General features: G+C 42.0%; 1 protein-coding gene across 6 annotated transcripts in view; it reads left to right on the forward strand.

The window, feature by feature from the left end:
• Window positions 1-21325, forward strand: part of znf609a (zinc finger protein 609a) — a 40790-nt gene that overhangs the window by 8717 nt on the left and 10748 nt on the right. For 4 of the 6 annotated variants that reach the window (XM_039614831.1, XM_039614827.1, XM_039614830.1 and 1 more), the window contains exons 2-3: window positions 1053-1197; window positions 19957-20778. In XM_039614831.1, the coding sequence (XP_039470765.1) occupies window positions 20077-20778 (702 nt within the window). In that variant the 5' untranslated portion in view covers window positions 1053-1197; window positions 19957-20076. The remainder of the gene's footprint in view (window positions 1-1052; window positions 1198-19956; window positions 20779-21325) is intronic. The other 2 variants (XM_039614828.1, XM_039614829.1) reach the window with 2 other exon arrangements.

Raw genomic sequence — 21325 nt, forward strand, 5'->3', positions numbered from 1 at the left:
CAGCCGCTGGAGGTCTCGCCACCTCGCTGCCTTTAATTAAGTGTGGCATTGGAGGCAGTTGAGCAGAAAGTCTGATCTGAGAGCAGCCCGGGGGTATGAATGCCAGCAGCTAATCTGCCCAGTCATTTTTGCACAGGCAGATTAGGAGTCTGTGCAAAAACCCGTGTTTGCTGCCTTTGGAGGTGCAGCGTGGGTAACGTCACAGCTTTTTAATGTGCAGTTCGATTGTTTTTTTCAGTAAAAATAATCAGCCGTAACAGGAGAACAGATGACTTAGCCTTTTCAGGGTCTCTGTACCACTGACAGGAACCTTCCTGTCTCCAGAAACGTCTTTCAGTTACTCCTGGGTGATTCCCCGCCATTCCCAGGCCTCCAGAGAGCCCCACGCCCAGCCAGGACCCCTGATAGGCCTCCAAAGCAGGGCTTTCCTGGCTTTATTGATCAGTTTTACACTCAAACAAACGAGAGAACACATCAGAAATGGGAGGTTAATTAAGTAACAATCAGCTGAGAATGACAGCCCAGTGAGCATCAAGGCCAAACCTCAGAGGTTAGATATTTATTTATCTACAGGTCATCAGGTGTAAAATATATTTCATTATATTCTGTTTTTGCGTCATGCTTCTGTTTGCTGCAGTGTGTTTTGATTTGCTCTCCTTACACAAATTCACTGAGTCACTGAACCACTTGTCGAGGTGGGAGTCATCCCACATCCCCACAATGTTATCACAGTACTTCAGTCACGATATGACATTGTTAACATAATGTAAAATGTTAGAATGGCGAGTGTTGCATTAACATATCTTGAGATTTATCACTTTTTTTCCAACAGCAAGTTACGTCCTCAAAGCTAAACATGGTTAGCATCTGTTTTATTCCATAACATAAATTTATCTCAGTGATTTTGTTTTTGGTTTTTTGTCCGTCAGTCAGTGATTGAAGGAGGCCACATTTGTGATACTACAGCAGTTAACTGCAGAATCAGTGAACATCACATGTCTGTTGTTGTCTACATGCACAGGAAGTCACATTTAACTCTTCCTGTTCTCCAGGAATACAACCAGGAATACAACCAGGATACAACCAGCTGCCGAGCCGAGTCGCCTTGAGTTGTGCTCTGTAACAGAGCCTCATGTCTGCATGCTAACCGGCTGTCTGCAGATGGTTCCCATCTATCAGGTGACCTGTGCAATCCAAGTGAGTGTGACTGCAACGATTCATCAAGTAATTCCAATAATTTGATTATAAAAAATTCTCGACACCACCTTTGCGTTTAAGCGTGCCGTTGTAATAAAACAAGCGTTTCTCCCACATATGCTAAAAGCAGACCTGCAGTAGAAACGTTTTTATGAAACACTGAGAACACAACAGCAGCAGGGACAATGGCGCTGGCACGGTTTAACGTGGGGGTGGAGGCTGTTTACACACCGCGGACCATCATGCTGTGTTGAGGTTGAGTGAAAGAAAACATCAGTGCTGTTCCTGTGATCACCATTAACCCTCTGGGCTCTATCCTGGCCATTTGTGGCCACTTCACTTTTCTTTTTTCAACCATTTTCGTTCTGTTAATGCAAATGGAATGAAACTTCCCAAATGTGTGCATTTTTTTCAGATTTTTTAATTTTCAACATCAGCTCCTTAATAATGTCAATAATATTCACTATACACCAAATTGTTCCTCTTGACTCTATCGTGGCCATTTTTGAAACCCATTATAACCACCTTTTTTGATTCCTTGTTATTGACAGTACTATATCATGCGATTTAGGTCAAATTGCTTTCATTCTAAACTCAACACATGAAAATTGTAGTTTTTAATGTTTTTTACCAAATTACATCATTTACCCATTTTTGGCCAAACAAGCAATTTCATGTAATATTCCGAGTTTCTAGTAGCGGCCTTTGACTGCCTACCACACTCCTATGCCAAAATAATGAAACAATTTTGACACAGGTTTGATCTTAAGGATCTAATAGTTTGTGTTTGTGCATGACATTGCAGCACAAACATGTATTTGCAAGATAGACTGGAATAAATAATGACGCATCAAATATTACATAGGCTGCAGTGAATTTCTGTGGGTGCAGGATATTGAGCTTCGAGGTTCCCAGTCAAACTTAGCTTTGAAGCACATGATAAAAGCACTTTTCTTGTATTTTTCATAAAAAGATACCATACCCAAAATATTAACTCTTTAAAAAAACCCAATCACAGGACATTTTGCAGAGTTCAAACCTGCAACTGCAGCTGCAGCGCAAACAACAACAAACACTGTTTGTAAACGTGTCCTGGAGTTTATGCAGGTGCAGACAGAGCTACTGCTGTAAGTAAGCCTAACAGCTTCCAGATCATTTATTCTGGCAATATGGCAAGAAGGTCATCACTGCTTCAAGCACTGCCTATATGATCTGGTCAGAGAGCAAGTACAGCAAGCAGTCCTCTACCCTTGAAGAAAAGACATCTGCCCAAGATGAAGAAACTTCCTCTCCAGAAGATGAGGGGCCAATCTCCAAAGAGGGTGACTGCATTACCACTGATGAAGAGTACTAGCCAGTGCCTGAATCCTCTTCTTTGGGGGAGGATTGGGGTTGGGGGGCATGGAGGTGGAGGCCGAGCAGCTGATGGAAAAGAACATAGGAGCATTTTCTGAGACCGAGGAGCCGCTGACTGAGTGGATCCCTCATGAAAGAAAAACCGTGTGGGTCCCACTACTGAAGAGAGACTGCTCTACAATCCAGTACCCACTGGTATCAAACCAGGGCTCACCCTGTATGCAGTTCCCTGCATTAGCAGCCTGAGATCTACTTTTGACTTTTTTATAACAAAGGAGATCTTTTAGCTGCTGTGCACCCTTACAAACCTGCACAGGAGGCGAAGGTGTGAGAATTGGAGGATTATAGATGAAGTGGAGATAAAGCCTAAACCAGAATAAAGCAATACATAGCATGTTGGATGACAACACTGGAAGTTCTCAGGAAGTAATAAATGGCATGGGGTTCAGACTCCAACTGACGGAGGAGCTCTGAGGACAACGTCTTTCCTTCGGGCACCTTGGCAGAGGAACTCCTCAGATGAAAACTGGCACAGGGGAAACAACCCAGAGCTTCCTCCTCAGCTCCTCCAGTTGCAACAGAGGAAGGTTTTGTTTTCTGTCTTTGGCTTCACCAAAACTACCACGGCGATATCCCACATGCCAAAGCAACGGAGGAATGTGCTTCTTTTGACAGCAACACACAAGGAACCAGCAGTCAGTGATGGGGAATAAAGGATGTGTGAAAGCAAGAAGCAATCCTGGACTACAATAGGCACAAATACAGCTTGGATAACTTAGAGGATGTTGGCACCTCGAGTTGTTGAAGGAAAACTAACTGATGGCTGCTGGCTCTTTTCTCCAATCTCCTGGATGTCTTGGGATACGATGCCTTTGTCCCGCCGGAAACAACTTCACTGAAGTGGGGGAGTCCTCTACAACCTACAAATGAAGAGTGATCCTGATCCTGGGAGAGCTGGGGCACATGCTGGTGACCTCAACAACTGCAAGACACCCTTGTCCCTGATTCTCAGCCACTTCTGCCATTGATCTCAAGATACAGTAGTCTGAACCAGAGTGTGACCCACACCCCACCAACAAAATGAGAAGGTGCAAAAGGCGCACCTCCAGGATTGGAACAGCAGCCCCTTGCACCAGGTGTAGAAAGTGTGCCTACAAAAACCACTGTACTGTGGTTAGCACATCTTTGCCCCTAATGAGGATGCACACAGAAGCACACACACTGGAATATAAATTTTGATCATTTCAGTGGTTATTTGGTCATTAAATGGCCTTTCTGGCCACTAACACACCATTTGTGATTTTTTTTTTTTTTTTTTTTTTTTGGCCATTCATTCCCCCCCCCCCCAAAAAAAAAAATAAAATAAAGTAAAAATAAGTCACTGTTACTGGTACTGACCTGCAATGATGATAAAAAAAATATTAGGTTTCATCATTCATATGCTAAGAAAATGTGAACTTTATTGCTATTTTCCCCCAAAAGCGTAGTAATAATATATAATCTGACTGGTATTCAAAGGGTATAATTTCTGAATTTGAATTATATTTTGGTTTTCATGACTAGGACTGGTGCTAATTTAAAAAATCAAGTCAATGAAAGTGGAATTTTTTTTTTTAATATATATTAGGGCTGTGCGATATGACCAAAATCTCATATCCCGATATTAAGACATCTATCGTCCGATAACGATATAAATCACAAAAATGTAACATTTTCTGTAAATTCTGTGAATCTCGGGCAGCTCGACTTGCGTGAAGTGTTTCCAGCTGGGCGTCGCGTACCTGGAGTCGAGTGTTTTAACTGATGCATGAAACGATACATTTTTAGACATAAGTTGTAACGGCCGCCGTTTTCTTTGTGAGTATTTATTACACAGCGTGCTGCGGGGAAAAGCCTGTTCTAACGTTTGAGTCTAAGGTTTATTTTTTAGCACCTGACGGCTCTTTTTGCTTCTCATCCGTAAATACTCTGCATCTTTCACGTGATTCAGTTTATTTTGAAAAGTCTCAACAGGATCTTGAGCTTTATTGTGAAAGGTTTATGTGGAAAATAAACAAGCAGACACGAGGTGGTTTTACCGTCGTTGTTGCTAACGACAACGCATAAAAACAAGCGCTTGTCCATCTGTAGTGTGGTTATATTAAATATAAGAGAAAGAGAGAACTTTAGGAAATTAATATAGCCACTACAGTGACCATCAAAATAATGAAAAAATATTGCCGTAAACAGTTTATTTTGCGACACCACGAAACAAACGATAGCATGAAATGAAACGATAGACGTTCTTATATCGTCATCCGATATATATCGTTATATCGAACAGCCCTAATATATATTAATTTTATAGCATTTTGTAAACTTAAATAAGGGGTGGCCATTTTTGGCCACGAACAAGCTGAGAGGGAGTTTTTATGTTTTTGCTCTCCCTGCACAAAAATAACAATGCATTATGATCAATGTTGATGTGAATCAATTACATGCCCCAGACTAGAGCTGGGCGATAGAACGATAACGATATGTATTGCGAAATAACTTTTTCTCGATAGAAAAATTAAACTATTGCGATAGACCTCATCTCTCTTGTCCTCTTAAAAAACAAAAACAAAAAAAAAACAGAACAGCCAATCAAAATTAAGTAGCGCAGAGCCGAACCAATCACAGCCGCAGTGCCACGTCACGTGACTTGTTACGTACAGCACAAGCGCCAAGGCGCACGTGTATTTGTTTGGGAAGCAGCCAGCCGTGCCGCCCGGGTAATGGAGGAAATGAGTGTGCTGACTAGAGCTGGGTGATATATCGAGTTTTTAAAAAATATCAATTAGGGCTGCTCAATTAATCGAATTTTAATCTCGATTACGATCTGGGTTTTCAACGATCATTAAAAATGACTGAGCCGATTATTAGCACCTCCCTGGTGCGTTACTCTCGCGCTGCTCCGTGTGGCAAATCGAGCCCACCTCTCTGCGTTTCGAACACGCGTCACAACAATTAAGAGGACCCGAGGGAAGCTCGGAAAGCTAAGCAGAAGTTATTTGGAGAGGAGAGGATAATGGCTGCTGAAGAAAGAATGCCGTTGGTTGAAAAGAGGTAAAACGACTTCAGTGGTGTGGAAACCAATGTTCCCTCTAAACTGCGCACGTGCGCAATTGTGCACTGCTGGCACGGTCTCTGCGCACAGAAAATCTGCGTTGCGCACAAAAAAAATCTAACCTGAATTGAAATTAAAATTAAAACTTCAACAATTCTGTTTTGCAGTGTTAGTCAGTGAGTGACTGGCTGCTCCTGTATGGGATTAGAACGATGCCACCTTATCCTGTAGTCCAGCCAATAATGCGATTCACATTCGTATATACGCAGCCAATCAACGTCGCTGACAGGCTATGACAGCGTCCTTATGTGCCGACACCGGTGTTTTAGCGAGCAAAGCGGTGTGGCTGATGTGGAGTGAAGCCACGTTAATGACAGCGTGTCCAACCATTGGAGATGTGAGCAGGACAGACGGAACAACTGATGGAAAAAGTGTGGACTTTATACCAGTTTTTAAATTGTGTTGATCGGCCACGTAAAACCAGAGTTATGATAAAAATATCTGCAATGTTTGGTTTTCTTCCTGAATACTATCGTTGTTTATATTTACTGCGGGAAGAAACGGTAAAAACGGTGTTTTATAAGGAAAACGCTCGAAAGCCTGTGGGCAAAAACAAAACAAACCCCACCCCCAACCCTTTCCTATTGGTCGAAAAAAGTACCGTGTCGACCAATCAAAAAATTATATGGCAACGCGGCATCTAGTTGTTAAGAAACGGGGGGAAGTTTTAGGAGTGACGGCGGTGTTCTGAGATGTGAGAGATTTGAGACGTTTAGCGCAAATCTTGTGTAGTTAGTGTGTAGTTAGTGTGTAGTTAGTGTGTAGTGTAGTCAATAGTTTTGCTGTGTGTGTCAGAACAATGAGGCGGCTGCTGAATGTTACAGGTGTTACAGCAGTGATACATCTCCTGTTGTCAGGCCTGCAGGTATCAGGCTGTTGTTCTCCTTTATCTCATAGTGGACAGAAATTATTTTTGGAGTGGCACAAATAATTTGTGTGGCATCAGATTTGATGCAGAACAGCTGATTGTTCTGTAAATAGTTTGAAATGTTTGTTTAAAAACACCTTGGCTGCATTAAAAAAAAAAAAATAGCTGCAAAAACTTTGTTGTTTGCCAAACTGAGTTACTTTTTGAAGAAGTAACTATATAATTAATTGCCCAGCATTGGTCATTAAATACTGTATTTTGCAGACAGTTACAGACTCTCTCCCAGACCACAGACTCATAATACAAGTCAGAGCTTTATGGAAAAAAAGAAAGAAAGAAAGTTGTGTTTTCAAAATTGGAGTTCAAGTTATTTTTACTTCCAATAGTGTTAACATACTACACAGGTCATGAACAGGATTTTTACATTTTCATTGTAAGTGGGCTAAAGCAGTTAATTAAAAGTAGTCTAACATAAATGTAAATGCTGTAATTAGATTATTTTAATAAACCATGCAACTTGGATGGATTAGATGCTGGCGTGACCACAGTGCACACGTCTGATGTCGCTCACAGTGGTCCAAGGGACGCTCAGGGAGTTTGTGTGTTCGCTCAGACACATGAAATATTTGAGGGAACATTGGTGGAAACATTATGGGTTCGCGGAGTCAGACGTGGATCAAATATTGTGCAGTATTTTGAAGTTCACTAAACATAGATGTTTACATTTTTCATTTATTTTTTATATTGCAAACATTTGCACTGTAATCAGTATTTGCACACTATTTTATATTATTTTTTGACAATCTTTAAAGCCATTATTCAATACATTGTTATTGTTAAATAAATATCGTCAAATAATCGAGATCTCAATTTCAGTGAAAATAATCGTGATTATCATTTCTGCCATAATCGAGCAGCCCTAATATCGATATATTTTTATACGAGATATAAGATGTGACAATATCCTTTATATCGATATCGTCTGTGTTACGTTATAATTATAGTTGCGGAGCCGCAAGTTTGCCTCTCTTTCGTCCACTTTTGTCTTTACGCAACGTTACTCTGCCTCGCCTCTCCTTCACTGAACACAACTCCCCCTCCTCCCCCATCGCTTCACCTGCAGGCAGCGACAAGATGGACATGGCAAATCCCTGTTAATGAGTTACCGCGCATCGCCCCGTGCGTGGGGCTGGACGGCGTCAACGTGTTAACGAGCTAACCACGCTAACGCCATGCACGGCCTGAAATCCTTTCATTCTCTCAAAAGTTGACTGCGCGCCTTTTGTATGAATTCTGGTTGTGCTTGATGACCGCGAACCGATTTTATGTGACACACAGCGCTCAGCAATCTGTCAATAAATGTTTTAGTTCGACTTTGGTAAGCTATGGAGCTGCACCGCTTGATGGATTGTTGGAGCATTACGGCTACCGAGGAGCCTCGCGGAGTGATACGTACTGTGCTTCAACGTAATATTACCGTATTGTGTGTGTATAAGGACCATAAATGGCTCCTGTTCAGAGACATGGTTACGAAGCGGATTTCAAACTCCAGGCTGTCAGTCACGCAGTAGAAGTTGGGAACAGAGCAGCTGTGAAATCTGTCTTTGTTATTATGCTCAGCGTCTGTTAGTTTACATTTTGACTGCACAATTGTGAGCTCTTTATTATGCACAAAAACAACATAGTTTTCTTTTATTTATAGAGCATCATTATTTAATAAATGCTCATAATTTATTTTTGAGTAGTTTTTTTCATGTACATCTATGCTGTATGTTAATAAAAGTGTCTGTGTGACATCTGGGACACAGCTTTGACTAAGAACTCTCTTTTTGTTCTTACTTTATGGCTTTAAAAAAATATCGAGATATATATCTTATATCGCCATCCAGCTAAAAAATATCGAGATATGAATTTTGGGTCATATCACCCAGCTCTAGTGCCGACTAGAGAAAAATCAACCGAGAGCGTGAGCGAAGGTTACCGAAGAAAAAACCGATGATGGTTCCAATGCCGGAGAGCTTGTCGAACAGAAGGGCCACAGAAGTTCCGTGAGTGTGAAGGTATTTCGCTATTTCAAGTCTGACAAAAACAGAGTAGCGCCGCACTGTAAATTGTGCCGAAAGCAAGTCTGGAAATACAATAAAGCGGTGCATGCTCAATCTCTGACTGAAAGCGCTGATTCGTCATTCGGCTTTTGTCAGACTAAAGTAACTGTTAAAACTGTTTGAAAAGCTAAGCTATACAACAAGGAGAGATTGAGAATTTCCTTTTAGTTCTCAGTTTATTTGATATTGACAAAAGTTAGTCAATTTTGTCTGTTCTTCTGTAAAACAAACTAAGATTTATTTTTAGAATTAATATTTTGTTTCTAAGTGGAATTGACAATTTAGTCTGTTTTGTTTGTTCTATTTTGAAACTTAAACGCTTTAGCGGCTGCCTTTTGTGTAGTTTGCAATAGTGCTGGGCGATATGGAAAAAATATTTATCACGATATGAATTATTTTATATCATGATAATGAATGATATATATCATGATATACCACCTGACCTGTGGTCATCTGTAAAGTATGCAGTCTGTAAACAGCGAGTGGAGAGGGTGCAGTCTTTGTTTTGAGTTACCGTAAAGCATGTCGCAAACCGGGTGCACGTAAAAGCAGCACCATGTCGCAAAACCACAAGACAGTTTCTTTTTGCGAAAAAAATATTTTTTTTTTATACTTTATTTTCTCTTGCATAAAGTTAAGAGTACGTATAGTGAGAAGACAACACTAATATATTTGCCACAGTCTATTTAACCCTTTAAGACCTACCATAAACCAAGTCCGCCAGAGCTTATATTATATTTTTACATGATGTAGTCCCATTTGTGGGAGCATTTCAAGTTGATATACATCAATACAACCATTATAGCCCAAATTTTAAAAAATATGTATGCATTAAGTCCATAGTAACTACATAAATTGGAAAAAGGGCAATAAACTACAAAAAAATTGAAAATCGTTTTTGTTTTGTTTTTTACATACATTTCTAGTTAGAGAAATTTCAGAGGCTTATCGCTCAAAACTGTAAATACAAAAAAGTTGCACAAAATAGTTTCCAACCATGAGAAATTTATTTTGAGTGTCTCCATAGTTTTATTTTTGAGATACACTAATTTTTATATACTACAGGAAAAATGAAAATAAATATTATAATGCAAATTTGCAAAAACACAGCATGTGCATCAAAATAAACTATTTCCAACAGTGTAATTTGACTTCTAAGCCTCCCAGAAACGATACAGAAAAGCATAAAGTCAAACATGACTTTTAAAAACACCAACATAGGCTTTGAAGGTAAAAAACTAAATTTTCCACGAAAATGATGTCACTTCCGGTTTCGGACAAGTAATGGTGGACATGCGATAGTTCGTGCTGACTTATATTCCAACGTAGGAAGTGTTATGAACAGCTGATCGGATCGGCAAAGCGTGTTTCTGGAATATTATATTTTTGTTGCTGGAAATGCTTTTTATGCAATTTTTGCAAAGCTATATGTGCAAGGAAACCATGACCTAGGGCAGGGGTGGGCAATTCCAGGCCCCGAGGGCCGGTGTCCCTGCAGGTTTTAGATCTCACCTTGGGTCAACACACCTGAATCACATGATTAGTTCGTTACCAGGCCTCTGGAGAACATCAGGACGTGTTGAGGAGCTAATTTAGCCATTTAAATCAGCTGTGTTGGTTCAAGGACACATGTAAAACCTGCAGGGACACCGGCCCTCGGTGCCCACCCCTGACCTAGGGCAAGCTAATGGAATAAGATGTAAGTACAACTCCTACGGTTTCATATGCAAAAAAAATTATTGCGCTACCTTACGTGGTTCCAGTTCTACAGGGATTTAAAAACAGTTAGGCAAAACGGAGTGTGCCTGCTCCGACCGGTTGTAAAGGGTTAATGATATATTTTATGTAATAATTCATAAAATTAGGTTAGAAACGATAGAAGAAAAATGGCACGATAGAAACTTTTCTATCGCCCACACGATATGCCGATATAATAAAGCGAACCTCAGACAAGTCATGCCAAACTTTTACCAGCATGTCTCGTGTCCGACGAGGGGGGACCGAATTTTGGATCACTGCTACACACCATACAAGCAGGGCTACAAAGCCGTCTCACACCCGGCTGTTGGGAAGTCTGACCACAACGCCATCTTCCTCATCCCCCAGTATAAACAAAACATACGGAGGGAAGAAGTAACCACAAGGGAGGTGAAACGGTGGTCTGCCCAATCAGAAGCTACGCTACAGGGGCGCTTTTCGACGACGCCGACTGGGACATGTTCAGAGCATGCGCAGTCAACATCAACGAAGTTTACGGAAGTAGCAGTAAGCTTCGTCAACATGCTAGCGGAGGAGATTATCCCCACTGCGCAGAGTCACCACATTCCCTAACCAGAAACCGTGGATGGACAGATCGATCCGCGCTGCAGTAAACGCCAGGACCGCCACCTACAACGCGGGTCTCGCCACTGGCGATATGAGCGCCTACAAAGCGGCATCATACGGCGTGCGGCGCGCGGTGAGAGATGCCAAACGCCGGTACCGGGAGCGTGTGGAGTCCGCTTCCACCAGGGCGACACACGGAGTATGTGGCACGGACTACGCACCATTACGGACTACAAACCCAGGGACACTGCGCCGATCAACGCCGACTCTGCATTCACCAATGAGCTGAACCAGTTCTACGCCCGTTTCGAGGTTAGCCAGGCGGCTAATGCCATCTACCGCTGGACTACCGAGGACAATGACGTCATCAACGAGACCGGTGACCAGCCGCGGAGCATGACATCCGAGCGGCATTGAGGAGAGTGAACACAAGGAAAGCGGCGGGCCAGACGGCATCACCGGCCGTCTGCTGCGCTGCTGTGCTGACCAGCTAGCAGGTGTGTTCACTTACATCTTCAACGAGTCCCTGGCGAAGTCTGTGGTCCCCAAATGCTTCAAAAGATCCACCATCATCCCTGTGCCCAAGAACAGCAAACCCTCATCCCTGAACGACACCGGCCAGTTGCGCTGACCTCGGTAGTCATGAAGGTGTTTGAGAGGCTGCTGAAGAACATCATCTCCTCCTCCATCCCAGACACCACAGATCCGCTCCAGTTCGCCTACCGACCCAACAGATCCACTGAAGACGCCATCGCCCATGTCCTGCACACCACCCTCAGCCACGTGGACAAGAAACAGGGTAACTATGTGAGAATGCTGTTTGTTGATTACAGTTCAGCGTTTAACACAATAGTGCCCAGCAGACTGTTCACAAAGCTGAGGGACCTGGGACTCAACAGCCGCCTGTGTGCGTGGGTGTTGGACTTCCTCACCGGCAGAACTCAGGTGGTGAGGGTGGGTGGGTGTGTCTCCGACAGCATCACCATCAACACAGGAGCACCACAGGGTGTGTCCTCTCGCCACTGCTCTACTCCCTCTACACTTCGGACTGTGTGGCCACCCACGGCTCCAACACCATTGTGAAGTTTGCTGACGACACAGTGGTGTTGGGTGCCATCTCCAACAGCGATGAGGCGGCCTACATGGACGAAGTGAAGAATTTGGCATCATGGTGCCAGGACAACCACCTCCAGCTGAACGTCAGCAAGACCAAGGAGCTGGTGGTGGACTTCAGAAGGAGTCAGCACAGAGACTACAAACCCATTTTCATCAATGGAGCTCCAGTGGAGAGGGTGCAGTCCTTCAAATATCTTGGTGTCCACATCTCCTCAGACCTGACATGGGCTGCCCACATTCAGGTCCAGACCAAGAAAGGCTAGGCAGCGCCTGTATCACCTCCGACAACTAAGGAAGTTCAGGGTCTCTCCAAAGATCCTCAGGATCTTCTATACAGGCGCTGTGGAGAGCATCCTCACACAGAACATGACAGCGTGGTTCGGGAACAGCTGTGTGAAGGACCAAAGAGCTCTCCAGAGAGTGATCCGTACAGCAGAACGCTGCTGCAGGATTGCTCTCCCCCCACTTCAGGTCACCTACACCAGGAGATGCCGGACTAGAGCAATGCAGATACTGAAGGACCCGTCCCATCCTGGCAACAAACTGTTCCAACTTCTACAATCTGGTAGAAGGTTCCGCATCATCCGGGCAAGGACAGAGAGACTCAAGAAGAGCTTTTATCCTCAAGCCATCCGGGCCCTAAACCAACACCCCCCCCCCCCCACACACACACACACACACGCCATCTCACATCATCTATAATTGACTGAGACTCTCCTCCAGACACTCAATTCCTTTAACTTCCTTTAACTTTAAATATGTTTATATTGTCCATTCTGTAAAATAGTCAGATGTCTATTCATATTAATGTACAGAATTCACCTGCTGCTGCTTCTACTGCACATTCACCCAATGTGTATGTATGTGTATATATATATATATATATATATATATATATATATATATATATATATATATATATATATATATATATATATATATATATATATATATATATATATATATATATATATATATATATATATATATATATATATATATATATATATATATATATATATATATATATATATATATATATATATATATATATATATATATATATATATATATATATATATATATATATATATATATATATATATATATATATATATATATATATATATATATATATATATATATATATATATATATATATATATATATATATATATATATATATATATATATATATATATATATATATATATATATGTATATATATATATATATATATATATATATATATATATATATATATATATATATATATATATATATATATATATATATATATATATATATATATGTGTATATATATATATATATATATATATATATATATATATATATATATATATATATATATATATATATATATATATAATGTTATCCCTCTACCCCCCATGTTTTTGCACATGTCGAGGATCGTGTCAGGATACATTTCACTGTGTGTTATACTTGTATAACTATGCATGTGACAAATAAAGAACCTTGAAGCACTAGTTTGCAATATTTGCCTTTATTTATCTGAAACTGAAGTCTCATGTTCCTTAAGTACATCTGCCCTGTTGAAGTTATTATGGGAAATAAATATTTAAATCAAAACAAGCTGCTGATTATTTCACATTTTACTTGTGAGCAACGGCACATTTAAATCTTACAAATATAGTTATTTGGCTTATATCGTGATATATATTGTTATCGCCTGAAATGAAAAAACATATCGTGATATAAAAAAATCTTATATCGCCCAGCTCTACCCCAGACTCTACTATTAATAATACAAGAAATGTCAGTAGCAACGCAATTATATAAAATTGTGACATTTGAGGTTGTCTTCCAGCTAGTGCAGTGGACAAACAAACTGGTGTTTAAAGGGTTAAAAATTTAAAAAGTAGTAACTATTTTATATTTATGAAAAGAACTGAAGTTAGTTAAAAGCTGTATGCAGAAAAAATGGCAAAAAAAAATAAAAAAAATAAAAATTACAGACCTAATCTGTTGGTAGCCACTTTTGGCCACGAATAAGCTGAAAGGGTAGTGATTTTGAACAACCCAGAGGGTTAAAACCTTTACTGTGGAAACGTGAGCAGGAGACCTGACCAACAAACCGACGTGAAGATCTCTGTGGCCGCCATATCCCCACCATTTGGTTTACACAGAACTGTAAACTTGGTCTGATACACGTTTAAGCTTAATGAAGGCTGATGGCAGGCTGCTATTTTACATAGAGGCAAACAGGGGTGAGTCTAAAGGGGGGCATGGGGTGCCCGGCTGCTGTAACAGCAGCATAAAAACTTCACTAACGTCAGAAAGCCTGCCAAGAAGACGGTACAGGTCAGGTTTTATGCCGTAGTTTGGACTGCATATTTGTCTTATTTTATTTGACCTTTGACTCGACATTATTTATATATTTTTGCATTTCAGAAAATGTTTTTAATATGGTGCATAAATACAGCCAAAGGGTTTAGTAGTTGTTTTGACAGATAAAACATCGTTTTGGATGTTTATTATTGTTTATTAATAAGACAAAAGCATTTCTCTTCCAGTTAGTGATGGGATAATCGATGGTTGACTGTTTGTCAAACTGAGACTCTGTTTCTGTTTTATAGTAATATGTGACATTTGCAAAATAATCACTTGGTAAAGGTTTGAACTGAGTCATGGATGGAGGAGCTCAGCTCTGATGGCTCAGCTTTTGGAGTTTGGCACTGGCCTCGGTCGTGGTGTGTTCAGCTCGGTGTTGCTGGTGTGTTTTCTCAGAGCAGTTGAATCATTAGCAGCAGGATTATGTCCACAGCTCCTCCTGTCTGGCCATCTGCCGCCTCGTCTCCTCGGTTAGTGTGCTTCGTAGCACTGCTGCCAGACGGGTTAAAGGTTAACCAGTGTGTAAAGTAGGGTCACAGAAATATGAATCCCAGGAGTTTCTCTAAATGCCGCGGTTTGGTTTTGAACTAAGCGTGAGCTTCGTTCTGTACTGCCGTCCACACAAACCTCAGACACATCCATCACTCTGGTTTTTGTTGGTTTCTTATCCTCGTGGGTGATTTTTGAATCAGATCTTTGTGAATTTGTGGAAATCCCAGTCAGACCTTAATCTGGTTAGCTGCTGCTTGGGTCAAAGCCTCGCAGCGACGTGTTTGTTTTGGCGTTATCCTGCGGACGCACAGACGCTCGGTGGTGGGTGGAAAAGCTGCTTTGAAGGGTGGATGTTTCTCTGTGTGTGTGCTCTTGCAGGTGGGGGCAGGTGTGGCGATAATAAGACGAGAGTTATATTTCCTGAATGCAGGTAGCAGTCACTGTGCCTGATACAATTTTTGTTCAGTTTTTTGTACTAGAAATACTTCAGTAAAAAGTAAATAAAATGACAGCATGTAGTTGATGGAGATGCTGGTAAAATCCTGTGTGTGATCTCTGCCACTGTGTTGGGAAAAGGAAGGTTTTATCACAGTTTTTATCAGGAGATACTGTGATATTCATCGTATGTGGTGGTATTATTATCATTATTATTATTATTATTGTTATTATTAGAATAACATTTTAATGCCTTCATGGAAAATGTAATCATATACACCCACAGAACCAAAACAAAACTAATCTACTGTTGGGCCTTTTTACGAATAATTATTAAGAATAATGAAACACGCGTCACAGAGTCGGGACTGAATCCTTTTTCTATAATGAGAACACCGTTCTCATACAGCTCTGAAACAAACTGCATTTGGACAATTTAGTGTGCAGGTAGAGCTGGGCGATAGAACGATAACGATATGTATTGCGAAATAACTTTTTCTCGATAGAAAAATTTAACTATTGGGATAGGCCTCATCTCTCTTGTCCTCTTAAAAAAAAAAAAAAGGAAAAAAAAAAACAGCCAATCCAAATTAAGTAGCGCAGAGCCGAACCAATCACAGCCGCAGCATCACGTCACGTGACTTGTTACGTACAGCACAAGCGCCAAGGCGCACATGTGTATTTGTTTTTGCAGCCGTGCAGCCCGGGTAATGAAGGAAATGAGTTTGCCGACTAGAGAAAAATCAACCGAGAGCGTGAGCGAAGGTTACCGAAGAAAAAACAGATGATGGTTCCAATGCCGGAGAGCTTGTCGAACGGAAGGGCCACAGAAGTTCCGTAGTGTGAAGGTATTTCGGCTATTTCAAGTCTGACAAAAAACAGAGTAGCGCGCACTGTAAATTGTGCCGAAAGCAAGTCTGGAGATACAATAAAGCGGTGCATGCTCAATCTCTGACTGAAAGCGCTAATTCGTCATTCGGCTTTTGTCAGACTAAAGTAACTGTTAAAACTGTTTGAAAAGCTAAGCTATACAACAAGGAGAGATTGAGAATTTCCTTTTAGTTCTCAGTTTATTTGATATTGACAAAAGTTAGTCAATTTTGTCTGTTCTTCTGTAAAACAAACTAAGATTTATTTTTAGAATTAATGTTTTGTTTCTAAGTGGAATTGACAATTTAGTCTGTTTTGTTTGTTCTGTTTTGAAACTTAAACGCTTTAGCGGCTGCCTTTTGTGTAGTTTGCAATATTTGCCTTTATTTATCTGAAACTGAAGTCTCATGTTCCTTAAGTACATCTGCCCTGTTGAACTTATTATGGGAAATAAATATTTTAATTAAAACAAGCTGCTGATTATTTCACATTTTACTTGTGAGCAACGGCACATTTAAATCTTACAAATATAGTTATTTGGCTTATATCGTGATATATATCGTTATCGCCTGAAATGAAAAAAACATATCGTGATATGAAAAATCTTATATCGCCCAGCTCTATGTGCAGGTAAAAACACCTGTGAGCAACAGGTGAGACATGGGGTTAAACTCAGAGCATCCTCAGGTGAAGCTCACCTGAGAGAAGCAAGGTGGAGCTCGTCTCGTTCCTCTTTGATTTTGTCCTCCGATGGGTGTAGATTAGGGCTGCCACGATTAGTCGACTAGTCACGTCAACTATTAAAATCGTCGATGATTTTAATAGTCGGTGCATCGTTTGAAGCTTTGTAAGATCCTGAAAGACGCAGGAATAAGTAGTAGGAGTTAAGAGTGTAATAACGGACTGAAACAGAAGATGGCAGCACTGCATGTTCAGGGATGCCAGCTGCCGTTAAAACCCGAAGAAGAAGAAGCTGTGTCCGGTTTCATAGCTTGTCCAAATTTAGCGGCCCCATCCTTCGGAGGCCGCATTTGTAGGCCAATTACAGTGACGTGGTGAAGGCTGTCCAAATTCGAAGACTCCGACAAATGCGTCCGAAAAATGTGTCCTTCATTTCCCCAGATTTGAAGGATGAGTCGGGTGTGTCCTTCGTGGCCCAACCTATCCCAGAATTCATAGCGCGGCCCAGCCAATTCCAGTTTCCAGCAATGGCGGCAGCTACTTAGTTTTAATATTACTCTTATTAATCTTTCTGGGTCACAAAATAAACGTTTAACATATTTTCAGGCGACAATGTAGCTGTGTAAACTTCAGATATCTGCTCGGTTTATCAAGACACCACATGTTTGTAAAAGTGCTCCGTTTTCGGAGACGTCTGTTACCCACCAGCTCGATAGCTAGAGGGCTCACTGGAGCCGGCGAGAACAGTGAACTCCCGGGGCACATCATTTTCAATCCCCCCGCGGTCTTTCGCTACTTAAGTTAAACATAATATGATATATAAGTCACTCAGATAATTAAAAAATGTTACTGTTTGGCTTTTTTCAGGGTTTTATTTGTCATCTTATGTGCAGCACTTTGTGATTCTGTCTAGAAAGGTGCTAGATAAATAAAATTTTATTTATTTGTTCCTCAGTAACTCGGTTTGGCTGAGATTAAAGTTAGTTTTTACACAGCTGAATAAATGTCAGAGAACTGATTAAACAGAAGTGTGAGATGGTCGAGAATTTACTCCAGTGTCCTGTTATATTTTACATAGAAAGAACAGACGGCCGAGTTTATTAAACTCCACCGAGACAATCTGCAAGTGTCATTAAAATTTAATAAACTATCATCTTGTCATTATTTTTTAGTTGGCACATACCTTAAACACTTAAAGCTGTAAGCTAATGATAGTTATATAAGAGCAGATGCATGCTGGTGCAATCAGCTGTACATTGTACGTCCAATGGATGCATGATCTGATTAGTCGACTAATCGCAAAAATAATCGGTGACTAGTCGACTATCAAAATAATCGTTTGTGGCAGCCCTGGTGTAGATGAAGTAACTTTTTACTCTTTGATTTTTCATGATGCGGCACAATTTAAGCAGAAGTTGCTTAAACACTCAGAAATTCACCTCTTTGCATCTGTGTGAAGGCTGGAGGCTGGTGGTGAGGAGGGGCTTTAATAATTGGACGCTTCATCTCATGAATCATCTGCACGTTTTGAATGTTATCTTCAGACGTGGTTTTCTTTAAATTATTAATTTAAATTATCTGTGTATGTTTGGAACACACTGATTTAAAAACAGAAGAGTTTCCATTAACAGTTTTTTACCTGCAGTTGTACAGCTGTTCATTTTTACTCAATAACTGTATAATAAGATTAACCTTTGTAAAGACTGCTCGCCCTGCAGCATCCTGTAGGATCTCTGCAGAATCTGTTTAACGATCTTTAACCGTTTGAGGCTCCACGCAGGGCGACGGTGCGCAGGCTGCAGTGCAAAAACAAGTCGGACCCACAGCCGTGAAGCTGTTTGTACAGTTTGTTTCTTGAACAATGGTGTAATTGGGCAGGATGAGCATTAATAAACAGGCTTCAGGAGTACCAGGGAAACGGCCCACTCTGCTGGACTTATTTTCCTGGGTCGTCTGCAGTGTGCCGCCCTCCTTACTCCTGCGGGAAAGACTTGGTTCTGAGGTTCTTGAATAAATCAGCTGTGGCAGTGGTACGGCATCGTGGGCATTCACGTCACAGATATTTCAGTGACTAATAAAGCAAGGGCGCTTCACCCCACCTCACCTCCACATATGGACTGATCAGACATAAGCCTTAATTAGCCTCAGGATGGAGTTGGTGGGGCTTTAGGATGTTAACATTGCACCGCCTCCTCCCCACATCTGCTCCCGCTGCTTTGTATTGTCAGAAGGTCAGGGGTCAACGAGCTCCTGTCCTGTGATCAGTGGCCTGAACGAGGCTTTAGAGCAGGAGGTGTGCATGTTCTCCCTCAGTGCGCCGTTATCCTGACGAGTAATCGTCTTCGTGAAGTAACAGAACTGACAGCAAACAGGAAGTCGCAGCCTGCAGTGGTGCTGTTATGCTCTGTGGATCAAAGATGAACCTGAGACTCAGATCCTGAATAAAACAGTTTTATTTCATGTTTTCAGCTACATCTCTTCTATGGATATTCTAAAAATGATCAGACCATTAAGCTTAATTCTTGCATCCATTTTTTGCCTCATTGTGAATCAGGTGCACCTCCTTATTGTGCACAGCGGATCTTGCTAAGACGGGGCGTTGTCCTCGCTGTCACTCAGGACCTTTGTTTCACAACCTCATGATTCCCACCAACCAGCAAGCGTGCAGACGGGTTCAGGCTTTTTGTGCTGGTGTAAATCGCAGTGAAACCGCAGACACCCTCGTTGGCAGCTGAAAAAATCCAGACTTGACATCTGACGGTTTGGTTTACGACTAAATTTACTCCTAACATGTGCCTTGGTTCCCCAGCCTGAACAGTAAAACTGGGATGAGCAACTCAAAATGTAAAGTTGTTCTCTTCCTGGCCTTCGATCATAGTGTTGCCATCAAGTTAAAAATAATTTCTAAACTCTGTGGCTTATCTCGGGAGGCGGGGCTAAGCTAATCTAACCTGCACTTTTCTGGTTTGTCTCACCTGTCCTTCCTGCAGGAGGCGATGCAGGGAGCCGGGTGGAGGCGTGGGGTCCGGCCCTGAGGAGGCGTCCTGCGGCTGGGAGGAGCGCGGCCCTCCTGCAGCCCTCCTGTGGCGCTCCGGGACGCTCCTACTAAGATGTCCCTCAGCAGCGGCACTGCAGGCGGGAAAGGTGTGGACTCCAACGCGGTGGACACGTATGACAGCGGTGATGAGTGGGATATCGGTGTTGGCAATCTGATCATTGACCTGGACGCCGACTTAGAGAAGGACAAGCTAGAGATGTCGAGCAGCAAGGAGGGAGGAGGCATGGCAGCCCCTCCCAGCGCCGTGGCGGCTTTACCTGACAATATAAAGTTTGTTAGTCCTGCGTCCGCCACGGCGGGCAAAGAGAGCAAATCCAAATCCAAGCGCAGTAAAAACTCTAAGGAGAGCGTGAAGACGCCGCTCTCAGACGGATCTAAAAAGGAGGTTCAGGGCCGGGTCCCCGGGGACCTGCCGCCCCAGAACGCCAACTCTGCCCCGAGCAAGGGGACGGACAAGTCGAGTAAGCCCTCCCGCATCCTCCCCGTGGTGAAAAAGGACAAGGACGGGATGTCTGGGAAAAGCAAGAAGGAGAAAATGGAGGTGGGAGCGGTGAACGCCGAGAAAGAGCCCTCGGTGCTGCCGTTAGGAGCGCCTCGAGGCGGACCCTTTGAGGGCCAACAGGCCCCCGAGCTCGCTTCAGCTGAGCAGCTCGGGAACACGGCGCTGGACTCAGCCGGGATCAGCCAGGCAGAGCAGGAAGAGGGGGACGGGGGCGACTGTCGAAATCTGAAGAAAGCGATCGGTGGAGAAAAGGTAAGAGGACGAGGAATAAAGCTGATGCCTGAACAAATTAAAATAAAACCTTTATTCGTGTTTCTGATCGGGTCTCCTTGTTGTTGATGGAGCATGCTGTGAGTGGAAGCTGCACACTGAACATGATGTATGTGAGCGTCGTGTTCGGTGTGCTCCTCGTGGTCAAAAGATCTAAATATGCTCACTTTTAGCTCCGAACAAAGAACCAAAGCAAACCAAGCGCTCGTCACTGCTGACCCAGTCTGCCGTGGACAAGCGGGTTTAGACGTCCCAGCTAAAAATGCCTCCGTGTGAACCTGAGCTAAGTTAAACTTGGTCTAATCTAACCCAGTTTCTGTTTTTAGATAATCCCACTGTTAAAGCTTCTGCACTAAGACCCATGTCGTCATTAACAAAGGAGTCTTTGGACCTCTCTGTTCTACCGCTGATCATTTCACTGCATTTTCAGGTGTGTTTTTCTGGGCTGATTTCAGGTAAACACACTTCTCCTTCACAGCTAACTGGACTGTTCATCAGAGGTTAAACCGACTCTCATTTAAGAATAACT

The sequence above is a fragment of the Oreochromis aureus genome, linkage group 7 (genome assembly GCF_013358895.1).
Source record: "Oreochromis aureus strain Israel breed Guangdong linkage group 7, ZZ_aureus, whole genome shotgun sequence".
Taxonomy (NCBI): domain Eukaryota; kingdom Metazoa; phylum Chordata; class Actinopteri; order Cichliformes; family Cichlidae; genus Oreochromis; species Oreochromis aureus.